A 22,595-nucleotide genomic window follows, 5' to 3' on the forward strand; every position below is an offset into this window, starting at 1 on the left:
AAAATTTTATTGTCAGTCCTAAGGTTCAAAATAAAATTTAATGAGTCCCTGTTGCCCCACTATGACACAGTGCAAAAGGGTTCAATTTTCATAAAACGTATGACAATGCAACTTATCTAGAACCTCTTATATTGAAGTTTGGGCAGTTCGAGTAAGAATTCAAAAACGGTTAAAATGACGTATTGAAGCCTTAAATATTAACATACGTTTGCTCGTTTTTTGGTTGGTATGCTTTAATTTTCTGAATTGTCTCTGTCATCTATGAATTTCCGAACGTTAGTAAATTAATGTAGTAATGGCAAGACCAGTTTCAAGAATAGTAAGAAATGTTGAGGCCTTGTTCAGAACCAATTATCATTGTGGGCCTTGTGATGTCATTGATATTGGCGAGGACACAGTTTTGGGTCCGGGTCATAGAAATTCAGCCTCAGCCTTGTCATGAGTAATTGTCTGGATCCTTGACCAACACTACACCAAGCACTGTAATTCGTTTTGGATTCAAAAAATTAAGTTAGCACGTCAAGTATAACTACATTTAGGGGTGTACATAAGTCGGGTTGATTCGAATTTTTTAATTATCAAACCAAATCAATCGTGTAGGGTTATTAAATCTAAAGATCAAATCAAACCAATAAAGTCGGGTACTCGGATTTTTTAATCTCGGGATTTTCTATTTTTTTTCTTCATAAAGTCTTCATAGTACAAAACATAGAATTTGTGCTCCAGAAATTTCTTTGATCCTAGTAAGACATATCTATATAAGGTGTTTTTCAAGAAAATAACATAAAATATGAGATGAGCTATGGCATTGTACTAAAATATTCAACAATAAAGCTAATAAAATCGCATAAAACAAATATTATTAATAAGTCATAATGAAAATAAACATAATCTAAAATTAGTAAGTTGCTAAAATAAGTACGAGTAACAAGTACTATTTTTACATGACTAAATACTATAAAAAATAAGTTGTGCATTTTATCTAAACCATGAAAAAACTTAAAAAAATAGATATCCAACACTATTGTCATTCCTAGTACAATTTAATTGAATGTCTTTTATTAGCATTAATATTGACTATAAAACTTATTGTAGCATTCAAGAAATATAAGTTCAAGTTTAAAATTATACGTTAAAAGATAAAATTATGAAAATATTTAAGAAATATTTATAAACTACACTACAATAAATATTTTTATGTATTAAATATATTTAAAACTTCTATAGAAGTAATGTCGGGTTGGTTTGGTTTCGATTTGACTTTTTTTAGTTAAAACCAAACCAAACCAATTATGGTAGGGTTTTTTTCCCCTAACACCAAATCAAATCAAACCAAACCATAGGCGTAAAATTAGTATAAATGGATATTTACATATATGTATGTAAATGGATAGTTTGAACTACATATATTGTACTAAGTCAATAATAGTTTGCATAGGCACACCCCTGCTAGAGCTATAGATGCCGTTGGTGTATAGATATATCTATGGCACGTTAAGTAGAGATCAAAACACTCACTCCCTATCAAAGTAGTTTTGTTTAGCGAGCAAATGATGAGTAATCGCCCCTTTCCACAAGAGTTGCTTCTACTCAAGTGTGCCATAATTGCTAATAAAGCGAGGAAGTGGTGATGGCCAAAAATCAGTGTCATATTGAGCACTCAATTTGTGCTTTGTTTTTTATAGCCGCAGAAGAATTATTGGCAATTAGAAGTTGCTCAATTGCCAAAAAAAAAAAGAAGGTAAAGCATTCTCTTTAACTTTGTAAATTGGCCCACGGTGGAGGAGAAATGACAACTCTAGAGGTAAAGGAACTTTGTCGTGCCTCAATACATTTGTGAGGGATTAGTATCGTCTTTTTATGAAATAAAAGACGCTACTTTTTGGGAAAAGAAGGATTAAGGGTGGCAAACTTTGGTTGACGCCTTTGAAGTTGAAAGTTGAAAGTTTGGACTTTAAGAAAAGGAAAGATGCCATTTTCCTCCGCGGTCTCCAATTCTCGCAAAGAAGCTAAAGAAAACAAAGAGAAAAGAAAAGGAACAGCTTAACGATATAATACCACTACAACGCCCTGCCCATTTTCGCTTAATTGGGAACTCTATCTGAATCATTCAACTCTTCGAGATATTAAGTGTATCTATTTATTTTCACCACCACCAGCTACTATCGCCATTAGCTTTTAGAGTGTGCTTTATCAAATAAATTATTCCTAAATACTGTATAAATTAAAATTTTCTCTAATATTTTGTGGATATACTAATATTTTGGTTTTAAGAAACAGTTTTGTACACTTTTTGAAAGTAAGCTCGAGTGCGCGGAGAGTAATCACTTACCTCAGAAAATCACGCCATGATTCTCTTAAAATGGATGTGCTCCTAGTCAAAAAGGCATATAGTAGTGCCACTGCCAGGTCCCTATGGCGACTCTCTTCTAGTGAAATAGTGTTGCGAAAGCGAATTCAATGTTAGCATAAATGCCAAATATTCTGAATCAGTCTTAACCGAACTACAAAACATCCAATTGTGTGTAATATCATTTAGAAAAATAATACTATCTTTTAAAACATTTCTTTTCTTTTTACTCTGTTTATTACACAATGTGCTATTGATACGTGAAATTGATGTTTATTTGAAAGATTTTGTGATATCCATGAGTACACCAATGCGAACCTTTTGAGAATTAGGTGAAATTGAAAAAAAAAATTATATACGGTCGACCGATTTCATAGGCACGAGGAGCTGCCTCGAGAGTAAGCTCGTAATAGATTGGGCTCGAGCTCAATGGCAGAGTATGGAGCATGAAGATCGAAGTGCTCGCTGAAGATCGAGACCGAGCATAATAACGGAATGGCGAGATATTAGTAACCGACCGAATATCTCGGCGAAAATTCCGGAACAGATCGAATCAAGCGGTTATTGATACCAATCATGAGATTTGTTTCTGTTATTAGAATTATAACTTATTTAGGATTCATCTACTATATAAAGAGGGACCCCATTCATTTGTAGGGAGGATTTTTGACTGATAAGAATATATACAAATACTGTTCTCTATTTCACTTACTATCCATTACGGTTCATCATTGTTTATTTTCTGTTCTTTACTGTTCTTGTTACCCAACCTCGAGACCATTTTAAATCGAGGTCGAAAGCACTGCTAGAATACTGGTTTGATTTATTTTACTATTCAGATTATCTATTCAATTTCTTGTTTATCGATTGGTATTAGATTAAATCACGTATCCTTAAAATCACTAAATAAGTTTAATTGTTACTCGAATTTCTGGATAAACGGTTTGGCGCCCACCGTGGGCTAAGGATAATAGTGATTTTTCAGTACTGATTCTGATGAAATACACTATTTTACGCTTGTTCTTGTCAAGTATCTTTGCTTTCAGGTTAAAACATGTCAAACTCACAAAACGCATCCACACACGATGATAATGGCCTCGGATTCCATGATGAAAACAAAAATGTGATTGCTCCAGGAATCGAAGTGCCACAGGCTAATCACGAGGGAGCACCGGTTGCTAACCCTGTCGATGTCAGTTCGCACGTTGCTCTAAATGCGGACCTAGGCGCAGATCTCGATAGGAGTGTATGCAGAGAAGGACGATCTAGTAGCCAAAGAACACAGGGTAGAGGAGGCGAGGGAGTCAGTCTCTAAGTAATATTCGAGATGCTTCAGGCTGAGCAAGCCGCTATTGCTCAGTTACAAAATCAACATAGAGCTCTGAATAGGGTCGAGCCGAAAATTACTCGTCGTACAGAGCCAATACCAGAGAGGCCGAATGGTAACGAATCGGGAACTGATCCTATGATAATTAAAATGCTCGAGGAGCTCACCAAAAGAATTGAATCAGGGGAGAAGAGAATCGAAGCCAACGATAAAAAAATGGAGACATACAACTCTCGAGTTGATCAGATACTGGGGGCACCGTCAATCTTAAAAGGGATGGATTCAAAGAAGTTTGTACAAAAGTTATTTCCTCCAAGTGCGGCTTCGAAGCATATTCCAAAGAAGTTTCGTATGCCAGACATACCCAAATATAATGGTACCACCGATACCAACGAGCATGTTACTTCATATACATGCGCTATCAAGGGTAACAATTTATAGAATGATGAAATCGAATCTGTGCTGTTGAAAAAATTTGGAGAGACCCTTTCGAAGGGAGCAATGATTTGGTATCACAACCTGCCACCAAATTTCATAGACTCATTTGCTATGTTAGCAGATTCTTTCGTAAAGGCACACGCAGGGGCCATAAAGGTCGCAACGAGAAAATCAGACCTTTTCAAGGTAAGACAAAGGGATAATGAAATGCTGAGGGAGTTTGTGTCCCGATTTCAAACGGAACGCATGGAGTTGCCACCGGTCACAGATGATTGGGCCGTTCAAGCTTTCACCCAAGAGTTGAACGAGCGGAGTTCGATAGCATCACGTCAGCTGAAACAAAATTTGATCGAATATCCAGCTGTAACTTGGGCAGTTGTGCACAACCGATACCAATCGAAGATCAGGGTCGAGGACGATCAATTGGGAGCCCCTTCCGGTTTAGCACATCCAAACAGGTCGGCAGTTAAAAACCAGAGGGACGTTGACAGAGAGCCAAGGTCGAACAGAGACCGATATCAACCATATACCGCATATCGAAGAAACAATAAGGATAATAGTTCAGGACATAATTCCGCCCATAACGATCGAAGAAGTGATCGAGGACAGAATTCTCGGGGACTTATGAGCAAGAGTGGTTTTGACAAGTACGTTGATCCCACAAAAGCACCTCGGATATCGGAATATAACTTTAGCATTGATGCATCAGGCATTGTATCGGCAATCGGAAGGATCAAAGATACTAGGTGGCCCAGATCCATACAAACTAATCCTTCTCAAAGAAACCCAAATTTGATATGCAAGCATCATGGCACGCATGGTCACAAAACCGAGGATTGCAGGTAATTAAGGGAGGAGATAGCCCGTCTATTCAATGAGGGCCACTTTTGAGAGTTCCTCAACGATCGAGCCAAGAATCATTTCAGAGAAAGAGACGCCAACATGAAAAATGAACAGGAGGAACCCCAACATGTCATTCATATGATCGTCGGTGGGGTCGACATTCCACAGGGACCCATATTCAAACGCACTAAGGTATCAATCACTAGGGAAAAACGAACCCGATATTATGTGCACGAAAGCACTTTATCATTCAATGACGAAGAAGCAGAAGGCGTTTCCCAGTCCCACAACGACGCTCTGGTAATTTCTATCTTATTAAATAAAGTTCAAGTTAAGCGTGTTTTAGTGGATCTAGGTAGCTCGGCGAATATCATCCGATCGAGGGTCATGGAGCAGCTCGGCCTACAAAATCAAATCGTGCCCGCAGCTCGGGTCCTAAACGGCTTCAATATGGCCAGTGAAACAACTAAATGGGAGATTATTTTACCGGTGAACGTGACTGGAACCATTCAAGATACTAAGTTCCACGTGATCGAGGGCGACATGAGGTACAATGCCCTAATCGGAAGGCCTTGGATTCACAATATGAGAGCAGTCCCTTCGACTCTCCACCAAATGATAAAATTTCTAACATCAGATGGTGTAAAAACAATATACGGGGAGCAGCATGCTGCAAAGGAAATGTTTGCGGTCGATAAGGTAACAACGATATCAACATTATCAACCTCGGAAAGGTCGAGCATCAAAGATAAATAGGAAGTCAAATAGCAATCACAGCCACCAGTCTCGACCGAATAGGGGAAGCGAGAGATATAAGAAGAAGAGGAGGATTTTCTGACCCCTCGAACTTATGTTGTTCCCGAAGATATTGACGCCACCAAATCAACGGTCGAAGAGCTGGAATAGGTTATATTGATCGAGTACCTGCCCGAGTGAAAGGTATACCTGGGAACGGAATTAACCCCCGAACTCAGGAAAAAACTTATTCAATTTCTTGTTGATAACATAGATTGTTTTGCCTGGTCCCATTTAAGATATGACAGGGATTCCACCGGAGGTAACGACACATCGGCTATGCCTGGACCCTAGATTCAAATCGGTGAAGCAAAATAGAAGACCCCAGTCCGAAGTAAAGCACGCATTCATAAAGGACGAGGTAACTAAACTTCTCAAAATAGGATCCATTCGAGAGGTGAAATATCCCGAATGGTTAGCCAATGTAGTTGTAGTCCCTAAAAAGGGGATAAACTTAGAATGTGTGTAGATTATAAGGATTTAAACAAGGCGTTCCCCAAAGATTCTTTTCCACTGCCTAACATCGATCGCATGATCGATGCCACGGCCGGACATGAGATCCTTACTTTTCTCGATGCCTATTCCGGGTACAATCAAATCCAAATGAACATGGAAGACCAAGAAAAGACTTCATTTATCACCAAGTATGGAACATATTGTTATAATGTAATGCCCTTCGGGCTAAAAAATGCAGGAGCTACTTACCAACGCCTAGTGCATAAAATATTTGATGAACAAATAGGTAAATCAATGGAGGTTTATATTGATGACATGCTAGTTAATTCCCTGCGCGCAGAGGACCATTTGGCTCATTTGCAGGAAACGTTCGAGATTTTAAGAAAATACAACATGAAACTCAACCTCGAGAAATGTGCTTTCGGGGTTGGTTCGGGTAAGTTCTTTGGCTTCATAGTATCGAATCGGGGGATCGAGATCAACCCCGATAAAATCAAGGCCATCGAAGACATCGCCGTCGTGGATAGTGTAAAAGCCGTACAGAGGCTAACTTGACGGATAGCTGCCTTAGGCCGATTCATTTTGAGGTCATCGGATCGAAGCCACATATTTTTCTCTTTACTCAAAAAGAAGAACGATTTCGCCTGGACCCAGAATGCCAACATGCATTGGAAGAGTTGAAGCGATACCTATCGAGCCCACCACTTCTTCACACTCCAAAGGCAGATGAGAAACTTTACTTGTACTTTGCAGTATCGGAAATAGCGGTAAGTGGTGTCCTAGTTCAAGAAGAGCAAGGTACGTAATTTTTCGTTTATTATGTAAGTCAAACCTTAGGAGAAGCAGAAACTAGATATCCACACTTAGAAAAAATGGCACTTGCACTGATAAACACCTCTAGAAAGTTAAGACCATATTTTCAATATTACCCAGTATGCGTATTAACCACTTACCTACTTCGTAATATTTTGCACAAGCCCGAACTGTCGGGCCGATTGGCCAAATGGGTCGTCGAACTCAGTGGGTACGACATCGAATATCATCCTTGGACGTCCATCAAGTCTCAAATTTTAGCGGACTTCGTGGCCGATTTCACGCCAACCCTCGTACCCGAAGTTGAAAAGGAACTGTTGTTTAAATCGGGTACGTCATCGGGGGTATGGACCCTTTTCACAGACAGTGCTTCAAATATGAATGGGTCCGGGCTAGGCATCATTTTGAAGCCGCCCACGGGTAGCACTATTAGGCAATCTATCAAAACTTCTAGGTTGACTAACAATGAGGCCTAGTACGAGGCCATGATTGTAGGTCTAGAGCTAGCTAAAAGCTTGAGGGCGGAAGTCATTGAAGCCAACTATGACTCTTTACTGGTTGTAGGCTGTAGCCTTTAGTTTGGCAGTAGCCTTCGGGTATGCCTCTTAGGATTATTTTCCAATAACATTTCGAATTTGTTTGAAATGTTAGTCCCCGAGAACGGTGGACTTGGCCTATAGATCGAGGGGCGCCTCTTTCAGGTCTTATGAATTTGAATTTAGATAACTCGAATATGCCTATCATCGATGGCAGTCCCCGAGTGCATATTTACACTTTGGCTCTTGAGCCGTTTCTCACAATTTCATAAGCTTGAGGTTTGTATAGTAGAGAATTTTCTTCGAGACACAAAATGTTTAATGAAGAGAGAATGCTTCTTTGAATAATTTATACATGCGCACATGATTTGCCATCGGGGCTCGACTAATCTATATAGACACGGTTTACTTGACCGTTTGGCCCATTACAAAGCTTCCCTATCGAGGCCCTTTGATACTATTCTTGAGAATATAACATCTGAGGGTGATGCCCTCCAGTATTCGAGGTTGATTGCAAAGAAGCCTTGTGTCACAACTCGCATTTTGGAGTTGTGATTTCGGCCAAGAACTGGTGAGAAAAGGTCCTTCTAATGGTCTGACGTAGAGCAGTCTACTCGGGAAACTTGGGATTTTTCATTTTAAGCATATATAAGGGGGGGGTATAGGTGATGAAAGTTCCGACCTGCCTCCCCCATGCGTGCTGTCACCGAGCCGTATAGAACGAGCTACCTTGGGGGCAACCTCAAGGGCCTGCCTAGATAACTCAAAAGGAGTGTCAAAGGCACCCATACGAGTTAGGGAAACTCTATGGGCGGCGCAACGCCTTCGGGCCTGCGTTGGGCATCAAAGTGGTGCTGGAGGATCGATGTGTGGAACGGCCAGCCCCGCGGGCTGCCGAATGTTAGAACGAGACCTTCGTGCCGATTGGATACTTGACGCACCTGTCATAGGGGCATCATGTGTCGACTTGTGAGCATGGCTTTGGTTCAACCATGCAAGCAAGGGTCCGTTGGCCTAAAGGTGCAGGTATGGGCGACACTGCACTACTTCAGAATGGAAGCATGCTGTAAGAGGGCTATGTATGGGCATGGCACGAAAGACGCGCATGACAATGGCCAAGGGCTAAAGGTTGCCTTACTCGGGCGAGGCACGAGCTAGTCGCGGATGCACTAGGCGAGTGTCAAGCTTGAGGATTGGGCTGTGCACGCGGGAGTGATGCTCAGTCTTAGGCTAAGGACAAGACATGTCCTAAGCCAATCCCCCAGGGCGCGCATGGATTGTGATCCTAAGATGAAGAGCCACGACATGTCTAGGGCCAAGGACCTAGGCATCTTACGGGCGGCACAGGTTGGGGCGAGCCTGCGGGTGAGCCCCACCAACAGGCACAAGATCGTGCTTGGGGAATCCTGGGACAGGAAGTAGGCTGGCCCACGGCGAGGAGAGCCGCGGGCGCCGCACGGGCGAGCAGGTGCCGCTACCCAACGTGAGGATTTGGGCCCGTGACACTTGGATACTATTGAATTGTCCTCAGGTAGCACATAATTGTTGCCTCACCGGAAAAACCCAGTTGGGATAAAAACCAATCTAAGGAAAAAAGAGTGCAACACGTACTTTAAAACCTGAGGTATCGATGTCATTGGTCGAACTCCTACAATGAGTTAGCGTCGAATATATATAAACGAAAGAAGGGAGAAAGTCATACCTTAACAATAATATCGTTTGAGAAGTGATATGTTCCAGTTGTTTGGCAGTGGTTCGCCGTCCATCGTTCCGAGTTTATAAGACCCTTTTTCCGACTATATCAAGGACTTGATAGGGTCCTTCCCAATTCGAGACGAGCTTCCCTTCATTAGGATCTCGAATGTTGATGGTGACCTTCCTTAGGACTAAATCCCCGACCCCGAAGTAGCGAAAGTTAGTTCTTCTATTGTGGTACCTTTCGATTCGTTGCTTTTGTGCAGCCATTCGAACGAGTGTCGCTTCTCATTTTTCATCTAATAATTCGAGGCTAGTATTCATAGCCTCGTGGTTCGATTCCTCCGATGCATGTCGAAACCTTGTGCTGGGTTCTCCGACTTCGACTGGAATTAAGGCTTCAGAGGCATATACTAAGGAAAACGGAGTTGCCCCTATACTGGACTTTGATGTTGTTCGATATGCTCAAAGGGCTTCAGGCAGAATTTCTCTCCATTTCCCTTTAGCTTCGTTCAACCTTTTCTTCAGGTTTTGGATGATAGTCTTGTTCGTCGATTCGACTTGTCCGTTCCCACTAGGGAGATACGGTGTTGACAATATCCTTTTTATTTTATGGTCATCGAGAAATTTTGTCACTTACTGCCGATAAATTATTTACCATTGTCGCATACTATTTCTGCGGGTATCCCAAATCGACACATGATATGATCCCAGATGAAGTCTATAACCTCTTTTTCTCTCACTTTCTCGAACGCCTGTGCTTCAACCCATTTAGAGAAATAGTCAGTCATAAATAAAATGAACTTAGCTTTACCTGGGGCCGATGGAAGAGGGCCGACGATATCCATCCCCCATTTCATGAATGGCCATGAGGATAAGACTGAATGAAGTTGTTCTCCGGGCTTATGGATCATCGGTGCAAACCTTTGACATTTATCATATTTTGGAACAAACTCCTTAGTATCTTTTTCCATGTTATCCCAGTAGAATCCTTCTTTAATGATTTTGTGAATCAGTGATTCGGCGCCGGAGTGGTTCCCACAAGTGCCTTCATGGACCTCTCGTAAAACATAATCGGTGCCTCATGGTCCTAAGCACACTGCCAATGGTCCATCGAATGTTCTTCTGTATAATGTTCCATCTTCAGCCAATGTGAATCGAGCAGCTTTGGTTCGTAGGGTCCTCAACTCATTAGGGTCCTATGGGAGCTTTCCATTCTTCAAGTATTCAATATATTTATTCCTCCAATCCCAGGTTAATCTTGTAAAGTTTATCTCGGCATGACCTTCCTCGATCACAAATCTCGAGAGTTAAACGACAGTCCTCGAGTTGATCTCATCTTCCTCGATCGATGACCCCAAGTTTGCAAGTGCATCAGCCTCACTATTTTGTTCTCGAGGTACATGCTATAAAGTCCATTCCTTGAAACAGTGCAAAGTTACCTGCAGCTTGTCCAAATACCTTTGCATTCTATCCTCTCGAATTTTGAAGGTTTTGTTTACTTGGCTACAGCCTAAATAACGCGGCTCGGACACATCCGAATTCCGCAATAACGATAGACCTTCAAGTTCTTTGAAAAAATGGTTAAAAAAGGCTACCCTCGGCAAATAATCAAATGAGCTTCGATAAAAATAGCCCTCGAAAAACCTTAAGCGGTATCAAATTATCTTAACACAAATGTACTAAGGAGCAAAAAACAAAAGGGTTTCAACCGACATCGGACCCTCAAAAACCCAATGGGTAAAAAAAAAATACATGCTAAGGCATAAAGAAATTTTTACTAAGTCTTTTAAGCCGTAAGGGGAAAATAATAGCCATATTTTAGAGGCCATATGGGCCCAACCTAAAAGGGCCTATGGGCCAATACATTTAGAGTTCTAGACCTTGTTCTCACTCAACTCGGACCTAAGGGATCCACTATTCCGAGTTCAAATAAAGCTGACTTGAATTTAGCTCAAAGATCCGCCATAAAACCTTAAGGGATATGTTACTGTAAGTTCAAAAATTACCCATTATTTGATAAAAAACCTAAGGGTTTGTTCTATTCTAAGTTCGAAACTTACTCGAACTTAGTTATAAAAATAGTGCGGTCATGGCATCGATCAAGCCATCCGAAATCTCAAACATATTATTGAGCTCAGGGACTCGCCCCTTGCGTGCCTACAAAACCTAAGGGTTTGTTTTAAGTTCGAGCTAGTGTTCACTCAATTACAAAGGCTGTAACAACAAAATTTTCACAAGGCAAAAGCACAAAATATGTTTGAACATAAAACTGAGAAGACATTCAAAAGAAGTTTTTTTATTATATATTGATAAAAAAGGTTATGTACAAGAGACCGATCAAGGTCTTACAAAAAGAGAAACTAAGTCCTAACTACGGCCGGTTTCGACCTCTTCTCCGGGAGCAACTTCTTCTTCAGGCCCCTCATCAGATCCGCCTCGACTGCCTTCTTCATCATCGTTTTCGTCATCGAAGGAGGCAAACTGCTTGGCTTCAGCTTCAAGCACCTTGCCTCGGGCTATCTCTTCGGAGAGGTCAAAACCTCGAGCATGGATTTCCTCGAGGGTTTCCCTCCGGGATTGACACTTTGCCGAGTCAATGATCCATCGCTCTCGGTCAGAAGCCTCCCTTACCTGCATTGGAGCAGCCTCAACATCGGCCCGATATATGGCAAGGGACTTGTCCGCCATGACCTTTGTCTTTTCGACCACTGCCTTGGCCTCAGTAAGCCCGGTTTCAAGCTCCTCGATCCTCTTAGCTTGGGCCGAACTTTTCTTTTTGATGCCCCGAAGTTGAACCTCGGCCGATGATAATTTGTTCAAGGTAGTTTCGTTTTCTGCAGCCAGGCGGTCTATATTCTCCTTCCACCGATCACAATCGGCCTTGACATGATCGACTTCTCCCCGAAGCAGCTCGATCCTTTCGACATTTTGTTGCAGCTTAGATAGTGAAGTATTAGCCTCCACAGTTGGGTCGAGTCCATACTCTATCAAAAGGATGGTTACCTGCTTATCTAGCTCGGCCTCTTCCTCATGAACCTTGGCCAAATCCGTGTGAAGGTCCTTTATAGTTTCGTCCTTTTTGGCCACAAAGAAACTTCAGAGCGTTCCTCTCTTCCGAGACCTTTTGGAGCTCGGTTTCACACTAGCTAAGGTCAGTTCGAAACTTGGTGAAGGCCTGTACAAAAAAAGGAAAACACAAGTCAGATTTAGAGAAAAAAGAGTAAAGAAAAGAAGTGCAGTAACTGATTCTTACCCGAGATAAGAGACGTTGGGCCTCTTCTAAAAGAATAGAAACGTCACTAGTATCAGAGGCATCATCGAATCTAGTAAAGCAATCCCGAAAGGGATCCCCTGCACTAGAGCCTCCGCCTATATCAAGGGTCTTCAACTCTCGAGCCTCACTTAGTGCCTCCTGAGAAAAAGTCGGAAGAGAAGGCAAGTGACATGCTGTCATGGTCCCGAACAAGTCGCTCAGGAAGCTCTGACCGATCTTCGGGGTCTCAGAACCGGCCCCGCCCGGTGTAGTTGCAGATGGCCGAGAAACGATCTCAACCTCTGATGATTCGGGATCCTCACCCGATTTTTTTTGGAAGCCTCCTCAACACGGGGCTTGATTTTAGCAGCCGCCATTGGCTCAGAAGGTTTGGTGACCTCGACGGCTTTCCTAGGTCGGGCCGTCTGTGCTAAGGCATTTTCCTTTTCTTCCTCTTCTTCGTCTCTCAGTTTTTGGACCGAGTCTATCATGAGAGCGATTACTTTTATCCTTACCCTTCGAGGTTTGGTCTTGGGGTCCTCGGACTGCGAGGCACTCTTCCGCTTCTTGTCTTTCCCCGGCTTCGGAATCGGGGACTTGGTTACCTCTTTGCCACTCGAGGGCCTCAAAATGACATCCTTGGTCAGTCCTGCATGAATGAAAATTAGTGATGAATGAAGTACAAAAAGTGTTTCAGAACATGAAAAATGAGATCCTTACCATGGTTCTTGGTCTCCCATATGCCCCTTGCCAAATCACGCCATGCGCGTTCGGCATAAGTGGAAGTTGAGGCTAACTTCCGAACCCAATCTTCGAGGTCAGGCACCGCTTGAGGCATCCAAGGAATAGCTGCATGTCGAAAGGGTATATTAGGTGAAGTCGAAGAAGGGACGAAGAACAAAGTTTAAATGATCACTTACGGTCGAAGTTCCACTCCTTAGGGAATGACATCTTCTCCTCCGGGACAATGTCGCGAGTCCTTACCCGTATAAAATAGTTCATCCAACCCCGATCCTTGTCATCGTCGATGTTTGAGAACAAGGCCTTCGTTGCCCGGCGTTGGAGCATGATTAGTCCTCGATAGATTCGAGGCCGTTACAACCGCATGAGGTAATTTAAAGTAAACTCCAGCCCCTCGGCCTTGTTAGAAAAGAAGCGCAACATGATTACTATGCGCCATAGAGAAGGGTGGATTTGGCCAAGGGTGATCTGATATCTTTTACAGAGATCAATAATCACTGGGTCAAGGGGACCCAATGTGAAAGGATAAGTGTAAACACTTAGGAACCCCTCCACATAAGCGATGATGCTTTCTTCGGGGGCAGGAATATACACCACGACCTCGGCCCCCCAGTTGCAGTCCCTCTTCATGGACTTGAGGTGGCTCTTCGTTATCGAGCACATGTACATCGATACATGCTCGCATCGGCCCAGGATCGATGAAGGGTTTTTGACCTTAAAGTCAGATTTTAGAGTGCACGGGCCGGGAACGTACTCGTGGGGAAGCGGCTCCACCGGCGCCTTGTCGCCGGATGGCCGGGAAGAGGAGCAAGAAGCTTTCTCCTTCTGCGGTACAGTCTTTGAGGTTTTTTCCATTGGTATAAGTAAAGAAGGGCGAAAGAAGATGAAAAACTAGTGGTTTTGGTGCTAATGAAGGTGGCTCTACAGACGACGAAAAGGAGAAGACGAAAAGAGTGAGAAGACTTAGAGGTTTGATTAGAGCAAAAGTAAAGTTTGATTCAATGAAGGAACGGGTATTTATAGGCTCACGACGACGGTTCGGTGGCGCTAGTGGCCGATCGCTAACTAACAGGCATTAATGATTTGGGGAACTGAACTGATAGGACGTTTCGGTCACATCCGTCGCTTACGTCATGAGGACGACGTCATGATCGAGGTTTCAGAAAATTGAGGCTCAATCCGTTTCTTATCATTTTATTCCAAGAAACGCGGGGGCTATCTGTATACGGTCGAAATCGGGCATGTCCGATTTCATAGGCACGAGGTGCTACCTCGAGAGTAACCTCATAATAGATCGGGCTCGAGCTCAATGGCAGAGTATGGAGCATGAAGATCGAAGTGCTCGCTGAAGATCGAGACCGAACAAAATAACGGAATGGCGAGATATTAGCAACCAACCGAAGATCTAGGCGGAAATCCCGGAACAGATCGAATTAAGCGGTTATTGATACCAATCATGAGATTTATTTCCGTTATTAGAATTATAACTTATTTAGGATTCCTCTACTATATAAAGATGGACCCCATTCATTTGTAGGGAGAATTTTTGACTGATAAGAATATACACAAACGCTGCTCTCTATTTCACTTACTATCCATTACGGTTCATCATTGTTTATTTTCTGTTCTTTACTGTTCTTGTTACCCAACCTCGAGACCATCTCGAATCGAGGTCGAAAGCACTGCTAGAACACTGATTTGATTTATTTTACTATTCAGATTATCTATTCAATTTCTTGTTTATCGATTGGCATACGATTAAATCACGTATCCTTAAAATCACTAAATAAGTTTAATTGTTACTCGAATTTCTGGTTAAACAAAAACAATTCTAATTCAATGAAAATCCACCTTCAAACAAAATTATAAACTTAAAAATTGATTAGCACATAATCTTTTATATATATATATATATATATATATATATATATATATATATATATATATATATATATATATATAATTTATTATTTTACAATGTCCCAAGTATTTGACACATTTTTATCAAACTTGAAAATTTCATAATTAGCTTCATTTAACTATTTAAATCCAAGTTGGTTACTATAAGAATTTAGCATTCTGTTCATTAATGCAAAAGCAAAGAATTTTAAATACAACAGGAATGGGGAATGTAGGTAGCAGTGTGTTAAGACATTCAAAAATGTGAAACATTCACGGGCCTTTGAATAAACAAAATGACTATAAAATTAGCAGAAGTTTCAGAGCGACGGACGAATGACTATACCCAAACAATTTCCAAATTTTCTTCAAAACTCTTACCTTTCACGTGACAACTGACCCATGTTTTAAGCCAGCTGCTCCGCAACAAAGTACTACTTCTCCTTCACCCCCTACTACCCCCCTTTTCTCCCCCCCTCTCGGAAACCGATAGCTCACTGTCTCCCAAAATTCAGTCCATTTTTTCAAACCTCGTTTCTTACATTAAACCAAACAACATGACAAACAAACACTAACTTGACCTTTAGTCACTAAACCAAACACTGGCTTTTGTTAGTTGAAAACTTGCAATGTTCCCATTGATGCTTGTTCTCTGCTTCCTTCAACTATTTTCTAGTTTCTACTTTTGTTCTTCTTCTACTACACCATCTGCACCTTTAAACTCTTTACTTCCCTCCGACGCTGTTTCTTTATTATCCTTCAAATCCAAAGCTGACCTTGACAATAAGCTTCTTTACACACTTAACGAGCGTTTTGACTATTGTCAATGGCAAGGAGTGAAATGTGTGCAAGGTCGTATTGTACGTTTTGTTCTTCAAAGTTTTGGTCTTAGAGGTACTTTCCAGTCCAACACTTTAACTCATCTTGACCAACTCCGAATCCTTAATCTTAGGAACAATTCACTTTCTGGTCCTATCCCTGACCTTTCTGGTCTTACAAACCTTAAAACTCTGTTTCTTGATCATAACTTTTTCTCTGGAACTTTTCCTCTTCCTCTTCTTTCTCTTCACCGCCTCATTATCCTCGATTTGTCCCATAATAATCTCTCCGGTTCACTCCCTGTTGAGCTTACTGTTCTAGACCGGTTGAACTATCTCCGGCTTGATTCTAACTGGTTCACCGGTTCGATTCCGCCCTTGAACCAAACCCAACTTCAAATCTTCAATGTGTCAAAAAATAACCTCACTGGTTCAATACCTGTTACTCCGACTCTGAAGAAATTTAACGAACGCTCATTCTTATGGAACCCTAATCTTTGTGGTAAAGTTATTAATACCCCTTGCCCGTCAACTCCATTCTTTGATTCGCCTTCAGCTGCTGCCTCCCCCCGGCCCTCACCGTTATACCAAGATGCACAGTCACAGGGTCTACTTCTTACTCCTCCGCCTCAGCATAAGCACAAAAAAGTTGGTGTCGTTTTGGGTTTTGTGGTCGGAACTTTGATTTTAATTGCAGCTGTTCTGTGTCTTTTTGCTTTGGTGAAAAAGAGAAGAGAAGAAAGTGAAACTGAACCGAAAGCAACAAAATGTGCCATTGAGACCATTACGAACAATGCAGTGAACGCGACTACTTCTGCTCCAGCTGATAATAGCCAATTATTAGAGATTAAATTAGAAAAGGAAGTGAAAGTGGCTCAAGTCTCTCAACAGCAATTAAAGAGTGGAAATCTGATATTTTGTTCAGGGGAAACAGAGTTGTATAATTTAGAGCAACTAATGAGAGCGTCAGCAGAGCTACTTGGGAGGGGCACAATTGGAACAACGTATAAAGCTGTAATGGCTAGTCAATTGATAGTTTCAGTAAAGCGATTGGATGCTTGTAAAACTTCAATTACGAGCGGGGAAGCGTTTGAGCAACACATGGAGGAAGTAGGAATGTTACGGCACCCGAATTTGGTAGCAGTTAGGGCATACTTTCAGGCTAAACAAGAAAGGCTTGTTATCTATGATTATCAGCCTAATGGCAGTCTCTTCAATCTCATTCATGGTAAAAGTTTCTAACTTTGCTGATTACTCATTTGAAATGGTTTTATTTTTCATTTTTTTTGTGTGTGTGGTCATTTTGTTAATTGGTCTATGTGGACTGTGGAGTCAATTTGGTGGACCTGTGGAAAGAGGAAGCAGTGGAAGAGTGAGTTGTCTGCACCAAACAACTAGTAGCATTTTTCTCTTTTGTGGACAGAAGTGGGCTGTAGTCTTTTGGATCATTCAGTGGTTGCAGTAGCAGAGAGTCTTTTTTTAGCTTTTAGTTTGGATGCTTAATATGGGATCCCACTGAGCTCACTACCGACAATTGCAATGTTTGCGTTCACAGGGCAGTCAAATAGTAGTGTGTTTTGGTTTCAGGCTGTCACTGACTGATCCGTATGGGTTGATTGCACTAGTCTATTTCCCCCAACTACCTTTCATTTTTTATTAAGGCAAATGGTCCTTGTGTCTTTCTTTTGATATTTATGTTTATGTGTTTGCTCCGTCTCTCCTTTCTGTTGACTAGAATATTTTCCTTAGTTTTGTTTTCTCTCGAGCCCGCGCACACTAGCACATGTACCGGTTTTCATCCACTTTTGATTGTTAGCCACACCCTTGGGTTAATGTTGTTTATGTTATCCTTAATTTTTGTGTTTCTTTTCCTTAACCAAAATGTGCTTACATTCTTACATATTCAACTTACCTATGTGAAAACCGTTAGATGAAAGGTTGTTAATTTAGAGAAGAAAAAGTTCAATGATACTATTCTAGAGCACCCTGTTCCTTCGTGTACATCGGATAAAATTAGGAAGATACATAGGAGCACTCTATATCGCTCTTCCATGTTCGTTGTTATCAATGGACTTTTTATGTAATTTGTGTGTTTAAAATGATGCTTCCTTCACCTAAATACTAAGATTTTGTTGTATCTTACCTATTGTGTCCTATTTTCTGTTTTACGTGGCAGGGTCAAGATCGACAAGGGCAAAGCCCCTTCACTGGACATCGTGTCTAAAAATAGCAGAAGATGTGGCTCAGGGTCTTGCTTACATACATCAAGCATCAAAGCTCACTCATGGCAACTTGAAGTCCTCAAATGTGCTTCTAGGGTCTGATTTTGAGGCCTGTCTAACAGACTACTCCCTCATCGCGCTTGCAGACATTTCTTCCGATGATGATCCTGATGCAGCTCGCTATAAAGCACCAGAAGTTCGCAAATCTGCACGAAAAGCCACTCCAGGGTCTGACGTCTATGCCTATGGCATTCTGTTATTAGAGCTTTTAACGGGTAAACCTCCATCTCAGCATCCGTATCTCTCTCCCCCTGATATGGCAGATTGGGTTAGAGCTATGAGGGAGGATGATAATGAGGAGGATAGATGGCTCGCAATGCTAGTTGACCTTGCTAGTATATGTAGCTTGACATCACCAGAACAAAGACCAACAATGAGGCAAATCTTGAAAATGATACAAGATATAAAGGATAATGCAATGGTGGAGAATAACAAAAGGGATGAACATACTGGATATTCATAGCTTCTTCTGAATTGCAGTTACACCATTAACCAGCGAGGGTGCATGGTCAATTGTAAGTGTCACACCTGAAAACAATTCGGATAATGAAATCATTTATCTGTGTCTCCTCCTTTGGCAAAGTGCCATTAATTGACAACAGATTGGCTATTGACTTTTGCCCAGATTGACCAAATGACTCTTCAGCTGTTAATGGTGCTTGTATCTTACTACTCAGTAAACAACCTAAAACCGATAGGTTAAGGTCGATCTGCTAGAACATAAGACAACTTAGTCATTGATGATTATGGCACACATTTTGTACCCCTCCTGAAATCCTTCTTTTTTTTTTTGTCACAAACATATGGAGGCCAATATTTTCAGGGAGAATTGTTTGCATCTGCATAGTCTATATATTACTAGGCGGTTTTGGTTAGTTCTTTCTCTAAGGAACTTTAAAATGCACTTGCTTTATCCTTAATGGCAGAAGGATGTTGTATAATCTTGAATGGTAAAGCTACCCAAATCTGCAAATCCTGAACTTCTAGTGGAAAGCCTTTTCTGCATGGCTTGGTATCAACTTAGCAGAAGAAGAGGATAGTAAAGTGTGTATACCAAGAGAAATCATGTATCAAAGTGTTGCGAGTTTTTCCTTTTGTTCGTTCATAGCACGAGTATTGCCACTAGAAGGGGGCAGTCAGTATCTATAGGGTTAGAGAGTCTAATGACTATATAAGCCCCTGGGAAATAAGAATAGTCATACACTCGGTCTCAAACAAACAGATGGGAGTTATCTAAAAACCTGTCTGAATCGAATTAGAACAGCTCCGGGGTTTAATAATATTTTTTTTTGGTAAGTAAAATGATTTTATTTACCAAGTATAATTATTTACAATTCATACAGATCAGACTATCCTTAGCGCAACTCCAACTGGACATGGTGCCCCAGGTATGAGTTGTCTATTCGTTCCAGCATTTCCTACCATAGTACTTCTAGTCTTTCTAGTATTAGTCAGGATACCAGTTCAGCTTGTTCAGGTTCCTCACTAGTTTAGGAAACAAACTTGCCCTGACATGGATCTCCTGAATGATAAGTCTTAGGATTGCTGTGGCCGACCTCTTCTTACTCTGGAAATCACATTGTTCCTTTCTTGCCAAAGATGATATACTGTTGCTGCTAGAGTCATTCTGCATATTGATGCCCCTCCACTCTTGCCTTTGCCAACCTGCTCTATCCATTTCAGCTCCTCTTGCCAATCCTTCTTCCTTCTCTATATGCTTTGCCATTGCAGCAACTTCTGCCATATATAACCAGTCACTTCACACTTAAAAAATAAGTGTTGCAGTGTTTTATTCTCACGTCCACACAATGAGCATATGTGGTCTGAGATAATGTCCTATTTTGCTAATCTCTCTTTTGTAGAGAACCTGTCTTGCAGTGCTAGTCGTAGGATGAATATCCATTTAGGTAAAATCCCTGGTAGTTGCAAATCAGTTTCCTCCATGGCACCTTCTAAAATTCTCCTTGCATGGCTTTGTACATTCTCTTAGTAGAGAATACCTCCATCTGTTGAACATCTTCCATGATATATCCTGTTGCTTCTAGGTAATGCTTTGCCTTGAAGATCTTTTGGATAACCCCATGATGCACTCTTTGGGCATGTATCCCATACAATCTTTGCTTTGATGCAGTAAGAGTGCACCCATATTACCCACAATTTCTCCTCCTTTGTGCATATATTCCATAAGAGCTTGCAATGGCTGCTTTATTCCATAGTTCCACATTAATGAAGTTCAACCCACCTGCCACCTTTGGGGTGCACATCTTGTCCCGAGCAATCAGTGCCTTCTTTGTAGGCTCAGCAACACCAGTCCACAAAAATCTCCTACAAATTGCCTCTATGAACTGAATGATTTTCTTAGGCATGATGAACACTTGGTCCCAGAATATTTGGATAGAGAATAATACACTCTTAACTAGCATTGCTCTTCCAGCATATGACAAAAACTTTGTTGTCCAGCTATTGATTCTTCCTAACATCTTCTCTATCAAGGGTTCACACTGGATAACTGTTAATCTTTTTGTGCTCAGTGGTACTCCCAGGTACCTAAAGGGTAGATCCCCTTTAGAGAACCCCAACATATCCATAATGTGTTGCTGAGTCATGCTACAAACACCACCAAAATAAACACAACTCTTGCTAGCATTTTCTATTAGCCCTGAAGCTGCAGAGAAAGCCTGGAATTTTTTGTGGAGAACCTTCACTGATTGCAGGTCTCCTTTGCAAAATAGGAGGAGATCATCAGCATTTCCTAATTGTACTATGTTGACCTTTGCACATTTAGGATGAAATTAAACTCCTTACTGTCCTTCACGGGCTTCAGCAGTCTGCTTAGGTATTCCATAGCCATCACAAAAAAGGAATAGGGATAAGGGGTCCCCCTTCCTCAGTCCTTTCTTTGCCTCAAAAGGTTCAGATGGCCTACCATTAATAATTACTGAGTAGGATACTGTGCATATAAATATCCATTTGACAAAGATCTCAGGGAATCCCAGAAGCTTCATACTTGCTCAATGTATACCCACTCAACATAGTTATATGCGTTCTGCATGTCTATTTTGAGCATGCATCTTGGTGAAATATTCCTCCTTCCATATCCTTTGACTAGCTCATGGATCTTGATGATGTTGTCAGTAATCATTCTACCTGGCACCAAGGCAATCTAACAATTATCTATAAGATCTTCCATAACTCCTTGTAGTCTAGATGTTAGGACTTTAGATATTATCTTGTAAAGCACTGTGCAGCATGAGATTGGTCTGAACTCCTTAATGGTGGAAGGGTTCTTTACTTTTGGTATCAATGTAGTGGTAGTGCAATTGATAGCTCTGTACATTTCTGTAGAAGTAAAGAATTCCACTACTGCTTTAGTGACTTCCTCCTCAATAATTGGCCGTGTCTTCTTGAAGAAGAAAGCATTGTATCCATCACCCTGATGCTTTGTTATCAATATCCATTACAACCTGCTTGATTTCCTCCTTTGTGGCTGGTTGAATGAGCTGCAGTTATTGGCTTCGATTGAGTGTGTATCCATTATGCATTATATCTGGTACCACTGCAGGTAGTTGAGGTGCTGCAGTGCCCAGCAATCCTTTGTAGAACTTTAATATTTTCTCTTTCACTTCATCCACATTATGTATTATTTGCCCTGCACTGTTGATCAACTTGCTAATATGATTTTGTGTCTGCCTGTTTTTCATGCAAGCATAGAAGTATGTAGTATTTGAATCTCCTAGTTTAAGCCATTGTACGCTCGACTTTTGTTTTAATATGCTCTCTTCTACCATCGACCATTTTTCCAGTTCCATTTTGGCTATCTTCTCCTGTTGGATAGCCTCTGAATAATTGTCTGGGGTACTCATCTGTGCTTGTATGGTCTCCAACTTCTCCTAGCCAGCTTTATATTACTACCTACAATAAATTCTTGTTTGTTCAGCTGTTGTAGGGTCCACTTCAGTGCTTTGAGTTTTTTTCTAGACATTAATCATAGTTGACCCCTTGCCATTGCTTGTAAAGCATTGTTCTACCACTGTATTAAAGTACTTGTGGCTTGCCAGACAATTGAAAAATCTGAAAGGTCGTGTTCCATCTTTTGATACACTTCTGAAAATTTGAATAGCTATGTTATGTCATTTATGATTTGTGTGCAAAATTTGAGGTCAATCGGATTTGATTTAATACGTTTCGGCACGAGTTCTGTAAATTTGAAACTTGAAAACTCATAAGTGCGATTCGAGGCGCAATTCGTAATTCCGATGTTGTTTGATGTAATTTGAAACCCCGAGTAGGTCCGTGTTATGTTACGAGACTTGTTGGTATATTCGGACAAGGTCCCTAGTACCCCG

General features: G+C 41.2%; 3 protein-coding genes across 3 annotated transcripts; 1 reads left to right on the forward strand and 2 right to left on the reverse strand.

The window, feature by feature from the left end:
* Positions 1-11,623: 11,623 nt before the first annotated feature.
* LOC104095503 (uncharacterized) lies at positions 11,624-12,710 on the reverse strand. The gene is made up of 2 exons (XM_070193929.1): positions 12,510-12,710; positions 11,624-12,331 (listed from the first exon to the last, which is right to left on the reverse strand). The coding sequence occupies exons 1-2, from the start codon at positions 12,708-12,710 to the stop codon at positions 11,624-11,626; spliced, it is 909 nt and encodes a 302-aa protein (XP_070050030.1).
* Positions 12,711-15,376: 2,666 nt separating this feature from the next.
* LOC104095495 (probable inactive receptor kinase At5g67200) lies at positions 15,377-19,126 on the forward strand. The gene is made up of 2 exons (XM_009601637.4): positions 15,377-17,195; positions 18,144-19,126. The coding sequence occupies exons 1-2, from the start codon at positions 15,779-15,781 to the stop codon at positions 18,710-18,712; spliced, it is 1,986 nt and encodes a 661-aa protein (XP_009599932.1). The 5' UTR covers positions 15,377-15,778; the 3' UTR covers positions 18,713-19,126.
* Positions 19,127-20,396: 1,270 nt separating this feature from the next.
* On the reverse strand, positions 20,397-22,112 carry LOC104095501 (uncharacterized). The gene is made up of 2 exons (XM_070193930.1): positions 21,804-22,112; positions 20,397-21,020 (listed from the first exon to the last, which is right to left on the reverse strand). Exons 1-2 carry the CDS (start codon positions 22,110-22,112, stop codon positions 20,397-20,399), a joined length of 933 nt encoding a protein of 310 aa, XP_070050031.1.
* Between the last annotated feature and the right edge of the window lie 483 nt (positions 22,113-22,595).

Source organism: Nicotiana tomentosiformis, chromosome 2, assembly GCF_000390325.3.
Source record: "Nicotiana tomentosiformis chromosome 2, ASM39032v3, whole genome shotgun sequence".
Taxonomy (NCBI): Eukaryota; Viridiplantae; Streptophyta; class Magnoliopsida; order Solanales; family Solanaceae; genus Nicotiana; species Nicotiana tomentosiformis.